The sequence below is a fragment of the Schistocerca nitens genome, chromosome 1 (assembly GCF_023898315.1).
Source record: "Schistocerca nitens isolate TAMUIC-IGC-003100 chromosome 1, iqSchNite1.1, whole genome shotgun sequence".
In the NCBI taxonomy this organism is placed as follows: Eukaryota; Metazoa; Arthropoda; class Insecta; order Orthoptera; family Acrididae; genus Schistocerca; species Schistocerca nitens.
Genome location: NC_064614.1, coordinates 630443483 through 630465026, shown reverse-complemented (window position 1 = coordinate 630465026; position 21544 = coordinate 630443483). Strand labels below are relative to the sequence as shown.

Sequence of the window (21544 nt, the reverse complement as noted above, 5' to 3'; positions counted from 1 at the left end):
GATCGTGTGAGACCCAACTCACTTTATTTGTTCATGAGACCCAGGAAATATTAGGTACAGGCTCCCAGGTAGATGCCATTTTCCTTGACTTCCCGAAGGCGTTCGATACAGTTCCGCACTGTCGCCTGATATACAAAGTAAGAGTCTACGGAATATCAGACCAGCTGTGTGGCTGGATTGAAGAGTTTTTAGCAAACTGAACACAGCATGTTGTTCTCAATGGAGAGACATCTACAGATGTTAAAGTAACCTCTGGCGTGCGACAGGGGAGTGTTATGGGACCATTGCTTTTCACAATATATATAAATGACCTAGTAGATAGTGTCGGAAGTTCCATGCGGCTTTTCGCTGATGATGCTGTAGTATACAGAGAAGTTGCAGCATTAGAAAATTGCAGCGAAATGCAGGAAGATCTGCAGCGGATAGGCACTTGGTGCAGGGAGTGGCAACTGACTCTTAACATAGACAAATGTAATGTATTGTGAATACATAGAAAGAAGGATCCTTTATTGTACGATTATACGATAGCAGAACAAACACTGGAAGCAGTTACTTCTGTAAAATATCTGGGAGCATGCGTACGGAACGATTTGACGTGGAATGATCATATAAAATTGGTAAGGCCAGTGCCAGGTTGAGATTCATTGGGAGAGTCCTTAGAAAATGTAGTTCATCAACAAAGGAGGTGGCTTACAAAACACACGTTCGACCTATACTTGAGAACTGCTCATCAGTGTGGCGTCCGTACCAGGTCGGGTTGACACAGGAGATAAAGAAGATCCAAAGAAGAGCGGCGCGTTTCGTGACAGGGTTATTTGGTAAGCGTGATAGCGTTACGGAGATGTTTAGCAAACTCAAGTGGCAGACTGTGCATGAGAGGCGCTCTGCATCGCGGTGTAGCTTGGTGCCCAGGTTTCGAGAGGGTGCGTTTCTGGATGAGGTATCGGATATTTTTTTTTCTTTTTAACAAGAAGTGGAGCCCCTCCACGCCCACACCGGCATGATGGCCAACACAATAGGTCTACTGCCGTCTCTGTATAAGGGTTAGTATTCACTAAAGTGATATGTCGCAGGACGTGGGTACTGCGATGTCTGCGTACGTCTGGTTAAGGTTAACCATTAATACGCGGTCATCTGGAGATAGATTGGGTCGAAATCGAACGAAGGGTAGCGGTTTGAAGGGCAGAGGAAAAAAAGTGCCAAGGCAAGAGCCAAGGAAAAAAAAAAGCTCTGCGATAGTTAGGTCGGGTGATAAAAGCAGTAGCAGTTGTCTTGATGCCTGCGATAGGTCGTGCAAGGATAGGCTTTGTTAGTAGTTGGTATCATGCATGTCGATACCTTGACGTTGTGCGGTTGTGCTGTTCGGCGGCTGGCGCTGGGTGCTGGTGCAGAGTCCTCGTTCAGCGTCAGCAACCTGCAACAGTTAGGTTTATTATCGATCTTGTGTCCGATAGTTCATATACCGGAAGCACAGTGTGAGGGAATCTTGGCGGATTGTTTGTGCGTCTGTGGGCGAGCTCGTCGGTGTCCCTGCTGTGGCCTGTTGGTCGGCTCTAATAGCAGCTGGTAGTTGCCAGTCAGTGTTGCTGATATGCAGGGGCTTACCGACGTTTGTCGCTGTTTGCGTATGTTAGTTTACCATAGGTGGTTATGCCCTAGCTAGCAGTGTCTTTGGCCGCTTGTGCTTCCACCTGTGGTTTTGATCGTAGGTTCCCAGAGTGAGGATGAAAGGATTGTTCGAGTGTCTCGAGTTCCTGTATAGTCGTGTGGCGTGTTTTCTGAATACTTCCTTGAGGGTATCAAGGCGGTATTCATGGTGAAGATCCACGGTACGCGTGTAGCGTGGAGCGTTGCTAATGATTCGTATCACCTTGTTCTGTATGATCTGCAGGCGGCGCAGTCGTGTAGGAGCTGCATGTCCCCAGACGGGAGCTGCGTACGTCATCAGAGGTCTAATCAGTGTCATGTATATGGACCTCGACACCCTAGGTATCGAATATATTGCTTCCAACTACTTATACCTCCAGAGGCGATCACGAATGTAAAATAAGACAGGTTCGAGGGCGCACGAAGGCTTTCCGGCAGTCGTTCTTCCCGTAAACCATACGCGACTGGAACAGGAAATGGAGGTAATGACAGTGGCACGTAAAGTGCCCTCCGCCACACACCGTTGGGTGGCTTGCGGAGTATAAATGTAGATGTAGATGTAGATGTTACGAGACGTCTGCGGACTGCAAACATCTCAACTTTTGTCCGTCTGCCCTTCTCGGTAGCGGGAATGAGTTGCACGCTTCTTGATACGCTGTCCTTTTGTCGCACAGGCAACTTGAGTTCCGAGGCGAAGCTGACGGTGAGCGTGACGGACGTGAACGACAACGCGCCGCGCTTCGTGCAGCTGGTGGTGCTGCACGGGGAGCCGCGCCGCAGCGAGGTGCGCAACCTGAGCGGGGCGGCGCCGGCGCCGCTCGAGGTGACGGTGGAGGAGACGGCGCCGCCGTCGGCTGCGCTGCTGCGGCTGGTCGCCACGGACCGCGACGCGGGCGACAACGCCAGCGTGTCGTACAGCCTGGCGGCAGAGGTGCTGACCGCCGGGCCGCGCTCGCCCTGGTCCGTGCCGCACTACCGCTCAGTCGCCGAGAGCCTCAACTCCAGCGACGCCTTCCTGGAGCTGGACGCGTCCGCGGACGGCGGCGGCTGGGCGCGCACCCAGTACCGCACCAGCAGGGACGACAGTCGCGCGCGCTGGACCGTCACGCGCTTCGCGGGCGACGGCGACGGTGACGTGGACGTGGACGCCGACGACGCCTGGCTGACGGCGTCGCGGCGCCGTCCAGAGTGGGCGCAGCCGCCCGCCTCGGCGCCGGCGGACAACGCCACCGGCTACTTCTTCGCCGTGCACCGCACCAGGGGCGAGATTCGGCCTCTGCGTCGCCTGCCGGCCGAGAGCACGTTCCTCCTCCAGGTCAGGACGCCAAAGTCACCACTGAGTGCTCCTGTTCCGGACGATTCGAATTTGTTTGCGCTTGATACAATTCTCTACTTGTTTCTGTCAAATATCTGTTCCTTTATACCTTCGCACCCTCCAATTATTCGGTTTCTATGGAAGCTTGATTCTTTTTTGACAAAAATTCTTTATTAACACAATACAATACAATACAATATGAACATACAAACAACCCACCACCTTAATAATTAGTGGGTCTACATATCATACTACATAGTTCAGCACCATTATTACATTAAATTTTCTACAACTGACATATCTATGAGCAAGGTTAATCTATTTTATTCATCTATTCTATTTCTAGCTAATCTACTCTGCAGCGATTACAGTTGTGCCAGTTGTGACACCTCTGTTTTTATCCCGACCTGATCTGATCGAATAGCAGCCCAATATTTATTATTAACATGACCGTGAACCTAATGGGGCGTGTAATCGGAATTGACTGCTATGGAAGTTGTTACTTTCCAGTTCGACCTGTTCAATACTATAATACTGAATGTATGGTAATAAGGTACACCAACACAGTTTTACTAATTACGAACTTATACTCTTCTCAAAACACAAAAAGGAGACAGCCACTGCCTTCATCGTACGTATCTAAATACGGCTAATCTCAGCACTGGCTTTCTTCATTTGCCATTATCGTCACACGCTAATCCATTACCGCATCCAACACTGCAATCCAAGGTTAGGCCGGCGCGGTAGACGCGAAACTAAATATCGGCACTAGTAACGTCACTGATCACTTTTATAAAGGTACTTCATCACTTTCCCGGTATTTATTTATTATTTAGGGATCTAACCACGACGATGGTGACAGCCTTCTCGGTTAAAAACCCTGTATTCCAATAACGGCCTCCACACACACACCATTCCCGCCAACCACTCTGGCGCACCTCGACACTCGCTCTCGCAACACGTCACAATCGATTGCTCGCCCTATCGACCTGTGCCGAGTGCAGAGGTATAGTAAGGCCCTACGGACCCCTTACACAGTTTATGTATAAACCTACCATTGTGGCCTGCCCACCGAGCTAAAACCCAGCCAGCGTGCCCCTGGCACTGGGCTCGCCAAGTTGGTTTTGTCGCTGCAGTCTCTACTTTGTCAGTGTGGTTAGTGTTCTATTTTACCTACTACTACTACTACTACTACTACTACTACTACTAACTTCTAGTACTTAAAGTAAGAGTGCAATTGTCTTTGCCTGGGAGGTGATGCACCCGCTGTGTCCAGTAGCGCGGCGGATTCCGGTCGTGAGGCGACTGGCCAGTTCCGTACCCGGCGATGTGGCGGGTACATCTCAGTCTATTCCGGGTTTTTTGTTATCCATTTTGGTTCCTTAGAAATTCTCTCAAGATCTTCTGTGATACCTCGTCTGCCAGAATGTTAAGGACATTAAAGGTAACAGCATGCCGTATTAGGGCATAGGTGTCGTTGTTCGGTAATTGTGTTCTTAAGTCATGCGCCACATCATCGTATAACAAGCAGTCATAGATTATGTGCACAGGTGTACCGTCTTGAGCGCCACAGTCACACGCTGGTGTAGCTCTTTTTCCAAACTGACGTAGATATGTCCGGTATGGCCCATGTCCTGTGAGAAAGTGCAGTAATTCTCTACTTGGCTCGAAGTAGGTCATCCCAAGTCGTTCCTTAATGTTATGTAGCAGTTGGAAGACACTTCTACCAGTTTCTTCGTTTTCCCATGATTGTTGCCACAACTCCTCCCCCCTTCTTTTAACAGCAAACTTGTCTCCTACTTGCACCCCAAGACGTATATCTCGCGAAGAGACCATGAGGATAAAATCAGAGAGATTAGAGCCCACACAGAGGCATACCGACAATCCTTCTTTCCACGAACAATACGAGACTGGAATAGAAGGGAGAACCGATAGAGGTAGTCAAGGTACCCTCCGCCACACACCGTCAGGAGGCTTGCGGAATATAGATGCAGATGTAGATGTCCCTAGTCCTATCTGTCTTTCCTTTGGAAACTCAGTGCCATGCTGCCTGTTCTCTTATTTTTATATCTAGTGAACATAATCCCTTCACCTCCAATAGAGCCCCCCCCCCTTCCCCCCCCCCCCCAGGAGTTGTTCTGTATGCCCCAACTGTCGCAGAATCATTTTCCGCTGCACCCTTCTCACAGCCGTGACTGGCATCACCCCCGTGAGCCTGTGTGCCCAGACCCCACACGCATATCCTACTATCCTACCTACAAGATGCTGCTATGATAAAGCTTGATCAGTGCGGGTGGCAGGTGAAATCTTTTATGTCCCATGTTAATAAGATTATTTAGAGCTTCTAGGGCTCGTTGTGTTGTGGTTTCTATGTGGGATGTGTGGCTTCATTTTTCATCAATGATTACTCCGAGGTATCGTGCTTCGCGACGCTGGAGAACTGGTGTTCCATCTATTCTGACTGTGGGATTCCTGATCAGATTGCCTTTTAGAAGAAGATATGTTGACTTTTGCTGTGCAACCTTCATTTTTGCTTCTTGGCACCTCTCAGTTAGTATTGTTATTGCATTTTCTACTTATGATTCTAGATCTTCTCGGCTACGGCCGCCAACCTACAGGAGGAGGTCGTCAGCGTAGGCTAGCACTTCCTCGCTGAGTTGTAGTTTGTCCAATAACGGCTCTACATTAACGTCCCAAAATAGTGGCTCCAGAACGGAGCCCCAGCCCGTGATTTGCCCAATCTGAAGATGATAGGTAGGTCTTTCAAAAATGGTTCAAATGGCTCTGAGCACTATGGGACTTGACATCTATGGTCATCAGTCCCCTAGAACTTAGAACTACTTAAACCTAACTAACCTAAGGACATCACACAACACCCAGTCATCAGTAGGTCTTTCGTAATCCTTCTTAATGAGTTGTCATCGGAGCCTATTAATGATTTTTTCCATTATGGCGGCTGTTTTTTGATCGTCTTTTGGAAGTAAACATCAAGCAGACCTTGCAATGCTTGCATTTCTACTACATACTGACACTGGCGGAAAAGCTGTAATTTTGCAATAATGTTGTAGAGCATCTTGGGTTGGGTTGGGTTGTTTTGGGGGAGGAGACCAGACAGCGAGGTCATTGGTCTCATCGGATTAGGGAAGGAGGTTGCCCGAGCCCTTTGAAAGGAACCATCCTAGCATTTGCCTGCAGCGATTTAGGGAAATCACGGAAAACGAGCGTCTTGGAGCTCAAGGCGTCAGTTGGAGTCCTATACGAAAATATGGGTCCTGTGGGGAGGAGGTGATGTTTCAAGAGTGTGCACGTATCCGTGTAGAGGCTGAGATGGTTGTCCTCTAGGTGCGTGGTTGAAGTGTGTTATTACAGACCAGAAAGCCACGAGTTCATCACCATCGGCAGGGTAGCGGTCTACTGGCTGTATGATGCCTGTTTGTTGTCCAACGGTTCGTCACGAAAATAGAATTGTTGAAACATTCATTCAGTGGACGAGGTTTCTTGGAGAAGCCAACACCCACAGAACATAAGCTGTACACGGTCGGCGAGAAGGTGCTATGGGCAGTGAGCGACTTGCTGTCTCTGGCCGTCCGTGACTCACTTGGCCAGTGGAGTGATGATGTCAGCGACTTAGCAAGGATGCTGACTCTAGCAGCGGGTGGCAGTCCGTGACGACGCCTACACAGGCGAGAGACGGTCACACGACTGAGGACAGGGCGCGCCGAAGCATGCCGAATCACGTCGTGGACACAGCATGGAGGCGGTGGCTCTCAGCAACGGCTCCTGCCCGCGCACGCGGAGGTGGACAGCAGGCAGTCTGCCTGAACAGGGGCGTACAATGAGTAATGCAACTCCGTTTTTCTACAACCAGATTGGTTTTATTCACGATAACAATAAACTATATCATTCCCACTCTTTTGGCTACAAAATCCTATTTTTCAACATAATCTCCATTCAATGAGACGGCCTTACGCCACCGTACTAGGAGGTACCTCAGGGTACCACTCTACTGATCGACATCGCAGCCAAAGTCTTGTTACATCAGTAACCTCTCCATCACTCACGCAGAAGTGAGAAGTTCGTTTGCAGTTTTGTGGCGATGAACACACTGTAGAAGCTATAACAGTGTGCGGCCGGCCGGCACGCGGGAGAAATGGTTCAAATGGCTCTCAGCACTGTGGGACTTAACATCTGACGTCCTCAGTCCCCTAGACTTAGAACTACATAAACCTAACTAACCTAAGAACATCACACACATATCCTTGCCAGAGGCAGGATTCGAATCTGCGACCGTAGCAGCAGCGCGGTTACGGACTGAAGCGCCGAGAACAGCTCGGCCACAACGGCCAGCCACGCGGAAGATCGGACAGGTTTGCGCGACCTTCTTGTGATGATTACAGATGCCTCGCGCAATGACTCATAGTGCTTTTGTTCACCGTCAGGTCTCCGCAGACATTATACAAGCGCCTATGAATATCTACGATACACTGGTTTCCCACCAAAAGAAGCTCAATGACAGCTCTCTGCTTAGAAGGCACCTCCGTTCCAGACGCCATTTTGAAGGCTACGTACAGCGCCACCACCATGAAACTACAGGGACTGAAACGGAAAGATTCCACGAGGTCCCACAACAAATTCCGCATTTTTCAATCGAAATCTGCTGAGGAAAATGTGTGTTGCATAACTTATTGAACGGCTTCTCGTAATATAAGTACCGAATATTATTCAAGACATATGCATACCTGCAATAAATCTTAAGTTATTCGTGAGTGTGTAGTGATAATTGAAAATTTGTGCCAGACTATGACTCCAGCCTGGATTACCTACTTCGAGAGCAATTCCCTTAACCGGTGGAATGCAACGTATGTGGTTATCTAGTATGATGATGTCCGCTCCGTATATGATATGTCACCCGGTTACACGCATTTGTCAACTTTTATCTTCTAAAATATCTTCGGTCGTCGTTGTTGAAATTATTTATGGTAGTGGTCCTGCTACGCAGTGCTACTGAACTGTGCTTCTGGACTTTCTCACCTTGTTGCGAGTTGTGGATGCTAGAAGAGAGCTCTGATCTATTCAAGCTACTGAATGGCGAACTCACTTTGTGTGAAATCTTCTGTGTTTACAACAGAGTGTTAATATTTTACAACCTTGATTACAACTGTCCACGAACAGGCCTTTCGTAATGCGCATTACGACAATTATAATAAAGGTTTTAAAATATTGAGGTAATGACAGTGGCACGTAAAGTGCCCTCCGCCACATACCGTCGGGTGGCTTGCGGAGTGTAAATGTAGATGTAGATGTATGTTATATTAAATATTAATGTCACATGTAAAATATTAACATATATATCATGTTAAACGTTAATGTCACCTGTATCTGTATGGACATGACATTTCAAAGGCAGAGACAAATCTCTTCTCCAATTATTTGGGCGTTTTTTTTTTGTCGACTCCGCGACCTCCAAGGCACCGACAAGTCGAGATGCCCAAAGAAAAAGCGCTCCGCCACAGCAGGTAGACAGGTTTATTCGCCATCGCGCCATGTTGATGTCCAGAGCAGAGAGAGGTCTTTTACTCGCCATCGGCACATATAGCAAAGCAGATCGCATATAGTGGGATGTTCCAAACCTATCAATCACGTTGAAGAACGTTTCTGGTATAGACGAACATCTTTCGTCTGCCTGAGTGATCCGAAGTGAAACTTGTTATCCCGTAGGAGAGACAAGTCACACCACTATATGAGCCCACCTCCAGAAGTGATTGTAACTTTCATTGTCAATGATTTTCACTTTTGCCAGAGAGTCTTGCACTGGATGTGTAGAAACAACACCACAGGAGAATAGCGTAGCTGGGGATTATCACTTGCTGTGTCATAAGAGACATGCATTACATCCTTTGAAATTAAGGATGGCGAGAATGAAATCAGTGAACATGTAAAGATGAAAAAGCCGGTCAAACGTATTGAACCTGCAGTGCATTGAATATCTCTATACAGTTAAAAATATAATTTCCAATGTCAATGACATTCACCAACCTTGATATCAAGTCTTCGAATGAAACCCTAGTGTAACGATTAAATTCACAATATCCAGAGATTTATGGCTCTATGACATTTTCATTTATTTGGAGAGTTGCATATGAGGCCTGAAGATGGCATAACGAAATGTTGAAACTGATAGCCTTCACAATAAAATAAAATAATATCGTAAGTTAAATGGCTGTTGGTGAATTTCATTGACATTGACAATTACTTACCCACCGAGATCCCCTGCCCATGATGGACCAACACAGGTTAAAAATGTAAGTCAGGTCGAGAGCAGAACTCATTCTTCTCACTTTTCGCCAGGTGTTTTTCCAAATCATTGTCTGTAAGATTTGTGGTTAATTGGCGAGGTGCAGACTGTAATGTTGTGCAGTATTACTTAAATCCTACTACTGAATAGCCGACTGCGTCGTTTTCACGGAATGATTTGTGGCTGTTCACTTGAAGATACTTTCTCACCTCACATTCATTGGGCAGAGCATGGCCTTACATGACAGCTTTGTTTTTAACTGGCCGTGATTGAACGGAACTGCGAAACGAAGACTCCACTGTAGCGTAAAAAGACAGTCTGTGGCGTCTGCTGGTAGAGGAAGTTGGTGGCCTGAGCAGAAGTGTGTTCATTGTTCAGGATATTTATTTTCAGTACAGTGTAACTCAACGTTAATTACAAGTCTCTGAGTTTGTTGCTTGTCTTTAGACGATAAAGTCGAACGGAACAGTAGTATATGTGAATGTTCTCATTGTATAGTAGGATAATTGTGGTTGTATTAGCAACCGTGAAAAATGTTGCGTCATGGTTTGAAGCTGTGGATTATAGTCCTGGCATCGCTTAGAAATTACGTACTTGCTACTCGAAAGAAGTTCTGCACTTTGCTATAACAGACTGACAGGGCCAAACTATCATGATTTTCTGCGAGAGGGTCTCAGCTTCAGAAAACGCAACGTGAACTATCACAACTTTGACGACGTTTGGCTAATGAATACATGTCTCCCAGAAACATCCATGTGAACTGTTACAGGGTCACAATTATTGAGCAATATGTAAAAAAACGTAAATTAGTTACAAACTACGATGTGCCACACCATGTAAACGTCAATACAGGTATTCGGATTTAGGTTATGACACGTTCGATATACTGTCATCATTGACGATGATGTGGCGGACGAATAGCGAAATTCTGACCCATTGAAGTGTAGGAACATCGATGCTGTCGATGACCTTCTGAATGGCTGATTTCAGTTCAGCATTGGTTTTGGTGTTATTGCCGTACACCTTGTCTTTAATATAGCCCCAGAAATAGCAGTCGCATGTGTTCGGATCCGGAGGCTATGGCGGTCAATCGAGGCCTTTGTCAGTGGCCTCTGGGTATCCCAGAGCCAGAATGCGGTTCTCAAAGCACACTCTCTTGCTTCGACGCAGTCGAGCTCCGTCTTGCATGAGCCGCATCATGCCGACATAAGGATCACTTTGGATAATGCAGATGAAACCATCTGTCAAAACATTCAGGTACTGTTCGGTAGTCACCGACCATCATGGAATATCGCACCGATTATTCCGTGACTGGAAAAATGTTCAAATGTGTGTGAACTCCTAAGGGACCAAACTTCTGAAGTCATCGGTCCCTAGACTTACACACTACTTAAACTAACTTATGCTAAGAACAACACACACATCCATGCCCGAGGGAGGACTCGAACCTCCGACGGGGGCAAGCCGCGCGAACCACGGCAAAGCGCCCTAGACTACACAGCTACCCTACGCGGCCCGTGACTGGGCACTGCATACCACTCAGTCACCTGTCCAGGGTGAAGAGACTTGTCGATCGCGAAATGAGGATTCTCAGTCCCCCAAATGCAGCAATTTGGCTTATTGACGAACCAATCCAAATGAAAGTGAGCTTCATTGCTAAACCCAACCACACTCACGTCAAAATCCTGTTCGCCAATTCTGTGGACAGTGGTGTTGGTGAAATACAACCGCCGTTCCATGCCCCTGGGGCTAATGGCTGATGGTTTTGTATTTTGTATGGGAAAGGATGCAAGTCTTCAACAACAATTCGTCGCAGTGTGTCCCGGTTGGTTCCCGCCTGTTGTGCAGCTCGTCTAATCGATTTCCAGGGGCATTTTGGACGACCGACACTGCCAACACTGTCATCACGAACACTACCCGTTCTCTCAGACTTGCGAATCAAATTCTTGATTGTTAGCACACTTGGACCGGTTGTTTTCACCTCGAACTCGGTCGCAAACTTCCTCTGAGCCGCAGTCAGGCTGTTATTGCCCGCACTGTAGGCCTTGACAAGTGCTACATGCTCAGTCACGCCGTACCGTGACATTTTCACGTGCAAATGGCCGACAACAAGAAGGCATGTGTGCATATGCACATGCGCATACTAATTGCCATCATGCCTCGCGGCCAGCCGTGCAGTTTAAACGTCCTAGCAGAAACCGTTCAGAAGTTACGAAGATTTCATTTCGCATAGTTCAATAATTGTCACCCTGTGTGGTGTTACAAGAAGCCACACTTTCACGTCCATTGAGATTTTGTACGTGTAACTCATCGTCACAGCCTGTCAGGAAGTTTCCTTTTTAGAGTACGATCAGTTTCATAGTGAAAGACTCAACCCAGAAAGATAGAAATGTTTGCCCTTTACATCCCTCCCTTCTTACAAGGGAACCTCCCCATCGCACCCCCCTCAGATTTAGTTATAAGTTGGCACAGTGGATAGGCCTTGAAAAACTGAACAGATCAACCGAGAAAACAGGAAGAAGTTGTGGTGAACTATGAAAAAAATAAGCAAAATATACAAAGTGAGTAGTCCATGCGCAAGATAGGCAACATCAAGGATGGTGTCAGCTCAGGAAAGCCGTGGTCCCGTGGTTAGCGTTAACAGCTGCGGAACGAGAGGTCCTTGTTTCAAGTCTTCCGTCGAGTGAAAAGTTTACTTTCTTTATTTTCGCAAAGTTATGATCTGTCCGTTCGTTCATTGACGTCTCTGTTCACTGTAATAAGTTTAGTGTCTGTGTTTAGCGACCGCACCGCAAAACCGTGCGATTAGTAGACGAAAGGACGTGCCTCTCCAATGGGAACCGAAAACATTTGATTGCAAGGTCATATGTCAGACGATTCCTCCACAGGAAAACACGTCTGATATATTCTAGACGACACTGGTGACGGCATGTGCGTCACATGACAGGAATATATTGTCGACCCACCTAACTTGTACACTTGGCGAATGGGTAAAAAGACTCTTCTACCTTGCCCGATTTAGGTTTTCTTGTCGATGTGATAATCAGTCCCAAAAAAGTGATGAAAACATAAGAGTTTGTCACATAAACTGCAACAAAAGAATGCAACAGTTTCACAGTCGCACAGTTTTCCCTGTGCTCTGTCAAAACATATGTTTTTAACGTTTTCAAATTTTTCCGTGTGTAGACCGTCAGTTACCTCACATCGGACGGACAGATAATAATTGTCTGAAAATATTAAACTTTTCACTCGAGGGAAGACTTGAGCCGAGGACCTCTCGTTCCGCAGCTGCTTACGCTAACCAGGGGACTACAGCGCTCCTGGGCTCACACCACCTGATGTTGCCTATCTTGCGAATGGACTTCTCAGTTTGTATATTTTGCTTATTTTTTTCATAGTTCCACACAACTTCTTCCTGTTTTCCGATTGACCTGTGTTCAGTTTTTCAAGGCCTATCCACTGTGCCAAATTATATCTAAATCTGAGGGGGGGGGGGGCGGGGGGTGCGATGGGGAGGTTCCCTTGTTAGGAACTCCACAGTCTTTTCCGAATGATGTTACGCTAACCACGGGACCACAGCGCTCCTTAGCTCACACCACCTGATGTTGCCTATCTTGCGCATGGACTTCTCAGTTTGTATATTTTGTTAATTTTTTTCATAGTTCCACAAAACTTCTTCCTGTTTTCTCTATTGATCTGTGTTCAGTTTTTCAAGGCCTATCCACTGTGCCAAATTATAACTAAATCTGAGGGTGGTGCAATGGGGAGGTTCCCTTGTTAGGAACTCCACAGTCTTTTCCGAATGATGTGGGACGAGTGGGCGCACGCGCTGCTGCAGGTGGTGGCTACGGACGGGCCCGGGCTGTCGGACACGCTGGAGCTGCGCATCCGCGTGGCGGACGTGAACGACCACGCGCCGGAGTTCGAGCGGCCGTGGTACCGGTTCGAGGTGGCCGAGTGGAACTCGTCTGCGGAGCGCGAGGTGGGGCGGGTGCGCGCGCGCGACGTGGACCACGGCGACAACGCGCGCCTCGCCTACCACCTGCTGCCGGCCGGCGGCCAGGAGCTGGAGCTGCCGTTCCGGCTGGGCGCCGACGACGGTGTGCTCACCGCGACGCGGCCGCTGGACCGCGAGCAGCGCGAGGTGTACGCCTTCAAGGTGCGCGCCGTCGACCAGGCGCCGCCGGCGCTCCGCCGATCCGCCACCGTCGACGTCCAGGTCAGTGCGACCAGCTGACAGCAGATTACGCAACAAATTAGGCGTAGTCAGGGTTGGAGCAGTGCAATAACCAGTGTGTGGCGCATTTTGTGACAGACGACAGAAATGTGGAAGCGAAAATGAAAAGAGAAAACGGGAGAGCTAAAGAGGAAGGGGAAAAGAAGATAGCCTAACAAGTGGATAGAACTAAAACAGGAAGGGCTGATTAACTGATGGGGGTATTCGAACTGGACTGTTTCCAGCAACAGTTCCGTAAGTACTATCTCTCCTTGGTGAGGACACACTTCTTCTTTTAGAGTATTGTATGGCGACACTGTCCTTATGTCAAGTGAGTCAAAGCAACAGCAGTGCTTTTGTGCGTTTGTTGTTTAGTTGGTTAGGCCTTTACATCGATCGACACTGAAAATGGGATAGTGGTACTTTTCCAAATCTCACTCTATGAAGGTGAGTCAAATGAAAACCCTAAATATTTTTTAAAATATAATTTATTGTGCAAAAGTGGTACAAAGCTGTATCACTTTTCAACATAATCTCCCCCACGCTCAATGCAAATCCTCCAGCGCCTATAAAGTGCATAAATTCCTTTAGAAAAAAATTATTTCCGTAGTCCGCGCAACCACTCATGCACCGCGTGGCGTACCTCTTCATCAGAACGGAACATATTTCCTCCCATTGCGTCTTTGAGTGGTCCAAACATATGGAAATCACTTGGGGCAAGGTCTGGTGAGTATGGTGGATGACGAAGACACACAAAATGCAGCCCTGTGATTGTTGCAACTGTTGTACGGGCAGTGTGTGGCCTTGCACTGTCATGTTGCAAAAGGACACCTGCTGACAGCAATCCACGTCGCTTTGATTTGATTGCAGGCCGCAGATGATTTTTTAGGAGATCTGTGTATGATGTACTGGTGACAGTGGTCCCTCTAGGCTTGTAATGCTCCACAATGACGCCTTTTTCGTCCCAAAAGAGAGTCAGCATAACCTTCCCTGCTGATGGTTCTGTTCGAAACTCCTTTGGTTTTGGTGATGAAGAATGGCACCAGTCCTTGCTCGCTCTCTTCGTTTCCGGTTGGTGGAAGTGAACCCATGTTTCGTACCCAGTAACGATTGTTGCAAGGAAGCCACCACCTTCTCGTTCAAAGCGCCGAAGAAGTACTTCACAAGTGTTTTGTACATAGTTCCGCGTAGTCAGCGCGTACACAACTTTCCCAATAGAGCGCGCCCCGCTAAGCAAAACAGCGCAGGCGCAGCGCTCGTCCGTCTCCGCACTACGAGATGGCGCTGTCAGAGACGGACCAAATTCTGCTTCCGCCGATCCGCGTATTAATATGTAACGCAGCCAATGAGATTGCTGCTAACGTAGAACCTTTTCTCCTCGCGGATCACACTCGCGCAGTGATACCTGAACGCGCGAGGTATTATAACGAGTGTACAGACCTCCGATTAGTCACTCTGCATTAGTCTGCATTTGTCTGTACCAGTCTATAGTCAAGTTTCAGTATGCGCCTAATAAGATTATCATATTCCTGTACATAGCCATAAAGATAAATGAATAGACACTTCGTCAAGTATCAGAGATATGTGAGAATAAGATTAGCGTACCAAGACCAAAGGAACTTCAGATTGTCAATTGTAAACAGCATGCAAAATCAAGTTAAGTAATTTCTATGATTTTTATTATTTTAATAAATGTGTGTGAATATTAATCAAGTTCTGTTTAAATTTGGTCACCATCAATCTGCTACTCTAAGCGTGCATGTGGCATTTCTATCGTCTGACCTAACGGCAGAAGATAAACACGCCACGATAAGACCACGAGACATATTACTGACACTCGCCTACTTCATTAGAGCGGCAAGTCAAATAATCTGATGGTGTGTGTACCGAAGGTCTTACAGTACGCACACCACAACAAGCATCAACACGTCGTTCTCTCATTTCAGGAGTCAGCTGCCGTGGCACCCATCTTGCAAACACTTTGTGAAACTGGAGCACATAAATCACAATGTGGTGTGCTGACCCATGACTAATCTGTAAACATGCTGCAATGTCATTCAGTGTCACTCGGCGGTTTTCCTTCACTATGCCTTCAACTGCTGCTATGTTCTGTGAAGTCACAACTCGTTGTGCCTGGCCTGGACGAGGAGCATCTTCCACTGAAGTCACACCATTTGCGAACTTCCTACTCCATTCGTAGACTTGCTGCTGTGACAAACATGCATCACCGCACTGAACCTTCATTCGTCGATGAATTTCAATAGGTTTCACACCTTCAATACGCAAAAACCGAATAACAGAACGCTGTTCTTCCCTGGTGCAAGTCGCAAGTGGGGCGGCCATCTTTATACTGATACTGCGACGGTACGTGTGCATCTGCACTATGATGCCACCTACAGGCCCTTCTGCAAGCTGTTTGTAGCACGCTTACCAACTTACAGGATAACGGCGCGAAATTTTGATTTGTTATTACAAATTTAAGGTTTTCATTTGACTCACCCTCGTATATTTTGAACTCTGTCAAACGAAAAGAATAACTGAAAAGTCAGGAGGAAAAAAAAAGGTTACGTCGAGAGGGAATGGTGCCTTTCCCGGGCGCCAATTATTCTATTTCCGCCACTGAATTAGAATATTGGCTTTGTGAAAGAGAAATTTTTCTCCATAATACATAAACGTACGTTCCATACTAAAAAGTTCTGCCTACAACGAGATGTATACATCGATAGCCTGTCTATAAAATATGTTGCCCTCGGAAGAAACCTCGTTTGAAGTTAATTCCACCGGTAAGTAGGCCAGTACAGTGGGGAAAATTATGGCCAAGGCCAACTGGCTAACCTAAGCGCGGACATTACTCAGCTGAGACCAACGAATCATGAAACAATTCCTCTCGAAATTTCGCACAAGTAAAATAAGGAATGCCAAAAAAGGAAAAAAAAAACGTTAGCACGAAATGGAACTGCAGACACAAATAATAAACACTAAGCACTGCGATACTGCGATTCGATGATGAATACCAAATACATAAACTGGCGGAATTAAGGCTGTGAGGACGGGGCATGAGTCGTGCTTGGGTAGCTCAGTTGGTAGAGCACTTGCCCGCGAAAGGCAAAGTTCCCGAGTTCGAGGCTCGGTCCGGCACACAGTTTTAATCTGCCAGGAAGTTTCGTATCAGTGCACACTCCGCTGTAGAGTGAAAATTTCATTCTAGTACCAAATACATAGTTGGTTCCTATGAAATAATTCTCTACACACGGCCTTACCATTAACCTGTTAAAATGCTGTTAGACTTCGAATAATAACAATACAATTGTCTTAGAAAAGTTTTCAGTTTGGTTTCAATCGTCCGTTCGTGAACTCCCACTTTTTTGTGTCAGCTTCTAAATTTGCCACTGTATCACATTCATTCACGCTCTACTTACGATCAGTGGCAACTAGAGCACCTGATCAACACTCTTTGGTGAGTCAGCACTAACATTGTAGCTTCCCTGTAGAATCACTGGTCACTCAATGGCTTCTAGCCATCTTCACTGTATGGGCCACATTTGCAGCAACCAGAATTACTGCTGGTAGTGTGTTCCCCAATAAAAACGACATACACTGGTACACACTCTATCACTATCCCCTCTTAAGTTATCTTGCCTGAATTTTATTATTAGGTCACACAGCACATTAAATACCAGTGTTTTTCGAATGTGTGTATAGACAATCACAGACACATATATTCACTCATTCCACCTTTCCTGTTCGTCACAAGCGCACGACTTATTCTCAAAATGAGAAATCAGACGATATAGAACCAAGATACAAGTATTTTATAGTTCACGTACACTACCTAAGTAGTTAATGTAATACAAGCCCACTGAAATGGCCTTCCTTGACTACGTTTCCAGACAAAAAAAGTTATCGCTTTCCTGTATCCCACTTTCTGTTTCAGTCCCTTCCATTAATGTGTACTTTGACTCCATTTACAGACTGTTCTATTCTCCTGCTTCTGAAATTTGTTTCTTTTACTCTCAGATATACAGGTTGGTCCATTGATAGCGGCTGGGCCAAATATCTCACGAAATAAGCGTCAAACGAAAAAACTACAAAGAACGAGACTTGTCTAGCTTGAAGGGGGAAACCAGATGGCGCTATGGTTGGCCCGCTAGATGGCGCTGCCATAGGTCAAACGGATACCAACTGTATTTTTTTTTAAATGGGAACCACCGTTTTTATTACATATTCGTGTAGTACGTAAACAAATATTAACAGAAAGTGTTTCTTCATACTGATGCAAGTGAACTTATCAAGATTACATACACAAAACGTATCCGCAAGTCCAGCGGCAAACATTCAGCGGATGGTGAGTGTTGTATGTTAAGTGTTACTAGGTAATGAACCCGTAGTCTATGTCTGTATCGAATAGAGTCTTCTGAAGTAAGAACTTCATCGTAAATTGTAAAAGAAAATCACATTACAGGGCATTTATTATAAAGCTGATAGCCAATAATGCGAGTCTGTATTGCACTTACTAGCCTGATGTGCCGTTATTCTCCGTCCGATACAGCCAGAGCGTTAACTAGGGAAACAAATTGAACTAGTCTGCAATATACAATTGAAAACGAAGGATATCGAAACGTCCAGCAAACTATAGTGATCATCATCGGCAAAGTTTTCATTAGAGTTCCGGCTCACCTGTATTCATACTGGCGTCATGATGCGAAAGACCCCATCTATCTGGCCGCTAGCGCTGTTACGTAGACTTGGAATAGTGGCGAGTTGTTTACTTCAAGGCTCAGCACACAACTGGGAGAATTTTCAGGAAACAGGTCACAGAGCTTTTCCGTACCGGTGCCGCAGGTGGTGGTGCTGGACGTGAACGACAACGCGCCGGCGTTCGAGAGCTTCTCGGCTATCGAGACGGACGCGTCGGGGCGGCCGCTGCCCGTGTACCGCGCCTCGGTGCCCGAGTCGGCGGCCGCGGGGCAGGAGGTGCTGCGGCTGGCCGCCAGGGACGCGGACGCGGGCCGCAACGCGCTGCTGCTCTTCTCGCTGCTGGACGCCGCCCCCACGCCGCCGCCCGGCGCGCGCCGCCGCCCGCTGCTGCCGCCGCCCCCGCCGCCGCCCCTCGCCGTGGACCCGCGCTCCGGCGTCGTCACGCTGTCCGGAGGCGGCGCCGCGCTGGACGCCGAGCGAGCGCCCCTCATCAGCGCCAGGGTAGTCGCCGCCGACCTGGGCTCGCCCAGCCTCAGCGCCACTGCCCTCATACAGGTAGGCCGGAACGCCGTCGTATTTTCAGAAGGTGGTGACCCTCAGCTCGTATATAAAGACCGTCACGATTTACAGCCAAGAGCTGCTGACAAAATTTCTTTACTGAACAACCAGTTTCGGTCCACAAACCATCATCAGATTCATAAAAGAATTCATATTATGTGGCATAGTATATTGTTGTAAATGCTTTTATGAACAGGATGATGGTGTTTGGACTGAACCTACTTGTTCAACAGAGAAATTTTACCAGCAAAATCTTGGCTGTAAATCATGACCTTCTTCAAACCAAAATCGATCTAACAATTGGACAGTCCCTGCTTGATATGTGGTTCATTTCACAGAACCATTCTAATTCGTTTCAGTCTTTAAATACAGGTGACGGCAATCGTCTGTGAGTCTTTATTGGTCGTCTGCTTCCTTCACAATCCATACAGGTTATAAAAATGGATGGACGTATGTACATATGCATGAATGTGCGTATGTGTGTTCCACATCTCCATCTACGCCACTGGACCAATTTCAGCCACTCTTGGCACACGTATCACTTACTGTCTGGAAAGAATCACAGTGGGGTAAATGGAAATGAGAATTTGGCGACATTGGCCGGGAGACCCCTTATGGGGCAGGTCCGGCCGCCTTGGTGAAGGTCTTATTACATTCGACGCCACATTGGGCGACCTGCGCGCCGAATGGTGATAAAATGATGATGAAGACAACACAACACTCAGTCCCTGAGCGGAGAAAATCCTCGACCCAGCGGGAATCGAACCCGGGCCCGTAGGACGGCAATCCATCACGCTGACCGCTCAGCTATTGGAGCGGACATTGTGGGGTAAGAATCATCGACCCATCAAAGGAGTGTCAGTGCGGGTGTGAAACAGTATAGTCCACGACGCGAGAAAACACGTACTTTAGTCATCCAGCGTTTGAGAATAAGAAGAATTGGAGACTTACAACAAACTTTACACATAATTTCAAATCTTCACGAAGCTTCTTCTCGATGACGACTTCCACAAAATGAAAGGAAAAAAGATTCTCGCTCACTAAATTTCCGATGTTCACGCTGTAAAAAACCACTTGAAGCATAACGTTTCTCGCTCACTAAGTTTTCGATGTTCACGCTGTAAAAAACCACTTGAAGCATAACGTTTTCATTTAATACTTCTTTGCTACAAACTGTTCAAATGGTTCAAATGGCTCTGAGCACTATGGGACTTAACATCTGAGGTCATCAGTTCATTAGAACTTAGAACTACTTAAACCTAACTAACCTAAGGACATGACACACATCCATGCCCGAGGCACGGATGTGTGTGATTCGAACCTGCGACCGTAGCGGTCGCGTGGTTCCAGACTGTAGCGCCTATAACCGCTCGGCCACACCGGCCGGCGCTACAAACTATATTCGCGACGCATTTTGCAGACACTATTCACGTGTACCACTGAATGTAATTGGAAAATTATATCATTTTGCTGCACATAGTACTGTAGATACGTCTCCGTGAACATTGAGGTGCGTGAAAATGAAACTGAAGGGCGAAATTCGCTAGACATGCTGGTGAAATATCTGTACAATACGCGTTAAATAAGTTTGAAAACATGTTTGACATGTACATATTCTGGCAGAGCCATGGGCAGAAAGCTCACCCTAAACACAGTGGAATGATTTAAAGCAAATTTGGTGTATATATTAGTTACAATCTGGAAATAAATACTACAGGAGTAGCAGCCTCCTGTTGGGGGAGAGTATGATAACGTGGAAGAGGACGAAGAGATGGAGAGGTAGCGAGGGGGAAAGAAGAGATATGCAGAGATAACAGGAGGATAAGGATAGAGACAGTGGAAGGGGAAATGGTCATAGAGAGGAGAGAGGAGGAGACGGACTAGAAGAAGATTGGAATAAGTACATACCCGGATAGTGCCGAATACCCAGCTATTAATATAAAAATGTTCAAATGTGTGTGAAATCTTATGGGACTTAACTACTAAGGTCATCAGTCCCTAAGCTTACACACTACTTAAGCTAAATTATCCTAAGGACAAACACACAGACCCGCGCCCGAGGTAGGACTCGAACCTCCGCCGGGACCAGCCGCACAGTCCATGACTGCAGCGCCTGAGACCGCTCGGCTAATCCCGCGCGGCTATTAATATAATAATCTTCTACGTTATTCTCTTCTGCTTTTTCTTCAACTCTACTTCTCAACATCTTCCCAAATTACTATTAAAAGGCAATATCGTCACCCTTTATAAAACGATGTACGCAGTGCTGTTCTGAGAAAAAGCCTTCTTTTAGGTGGTATCATTCAGTATGTCACTGGTGGTTCATCATTACTGATTTAGTTCTGATTGTCTGTACTGCTGGAACATAAATGTTATCGAACTTTGTGGATAGTCCTTGTAGATCGCTGACGAGGATATCGATCACGGTATCGTTACATATTTTCACCAGCGGCCTGTAAAGTCCGCGTAGTTGTAACCGATTGGATACGTTTAAGGTGCGATCTGACAATTTGTGGCTACGTGTCAGCCCGTGGCCCGAGCCGGACGAAGATGGCATGTGATGATTAATAGGCTGGTGAAATTTGCATCGGGATACCATTCTGAGCCCGTACAACGAATGCTTTTCTGCATCTTTACCTCTGTGTTTTTGTCATCGTATACTGAATTCATTAATCATTGCCTCTGTATCTTTTGTTGCGTTGACACTAATGCGTCCACTTGCATTTTCCATTGTCGTGATGTGGCTTCTCTAAATAGCTCGATTGATAATTCCAGCAGAGCGAGCCGTAATAGGTTGGTTGGTTGGTTTGGGGAA

At 46.8% G+C, this 21544-nt stretch overlaps 1 protein-coding gene across 1 annotated transcript in view; it reads left to right on the top strand.

Annotated features, from left to right (window-relative positions):
• The window catches only part of LOC126191751 (cadherin-89D), a 410787-nt gene that overhangs the window by 341577 nt on the left and 47666 nt on the right, over positions 1 to 21544 (top strand). The window contains exons 16-19 of the mRNA XM_049932553.1: positions 2322 to 2962; positions 13096 to 13476; positions 18316 to 18538; positions 18626 to 18726. Coding sequence (XP_049788510.1) covers positions 2322 to 2962; positions 13096 to 13476; positions 18316 to 18538; positions 18626 to 18726 — 1346 coding nt within the window. The remainder of the gene's footprint in view (positions 1 to 2321; positions 2963 to 13095; positions 13477 to 18315; positions 18539 to 18625; positions 18727 to 21544) is intronic.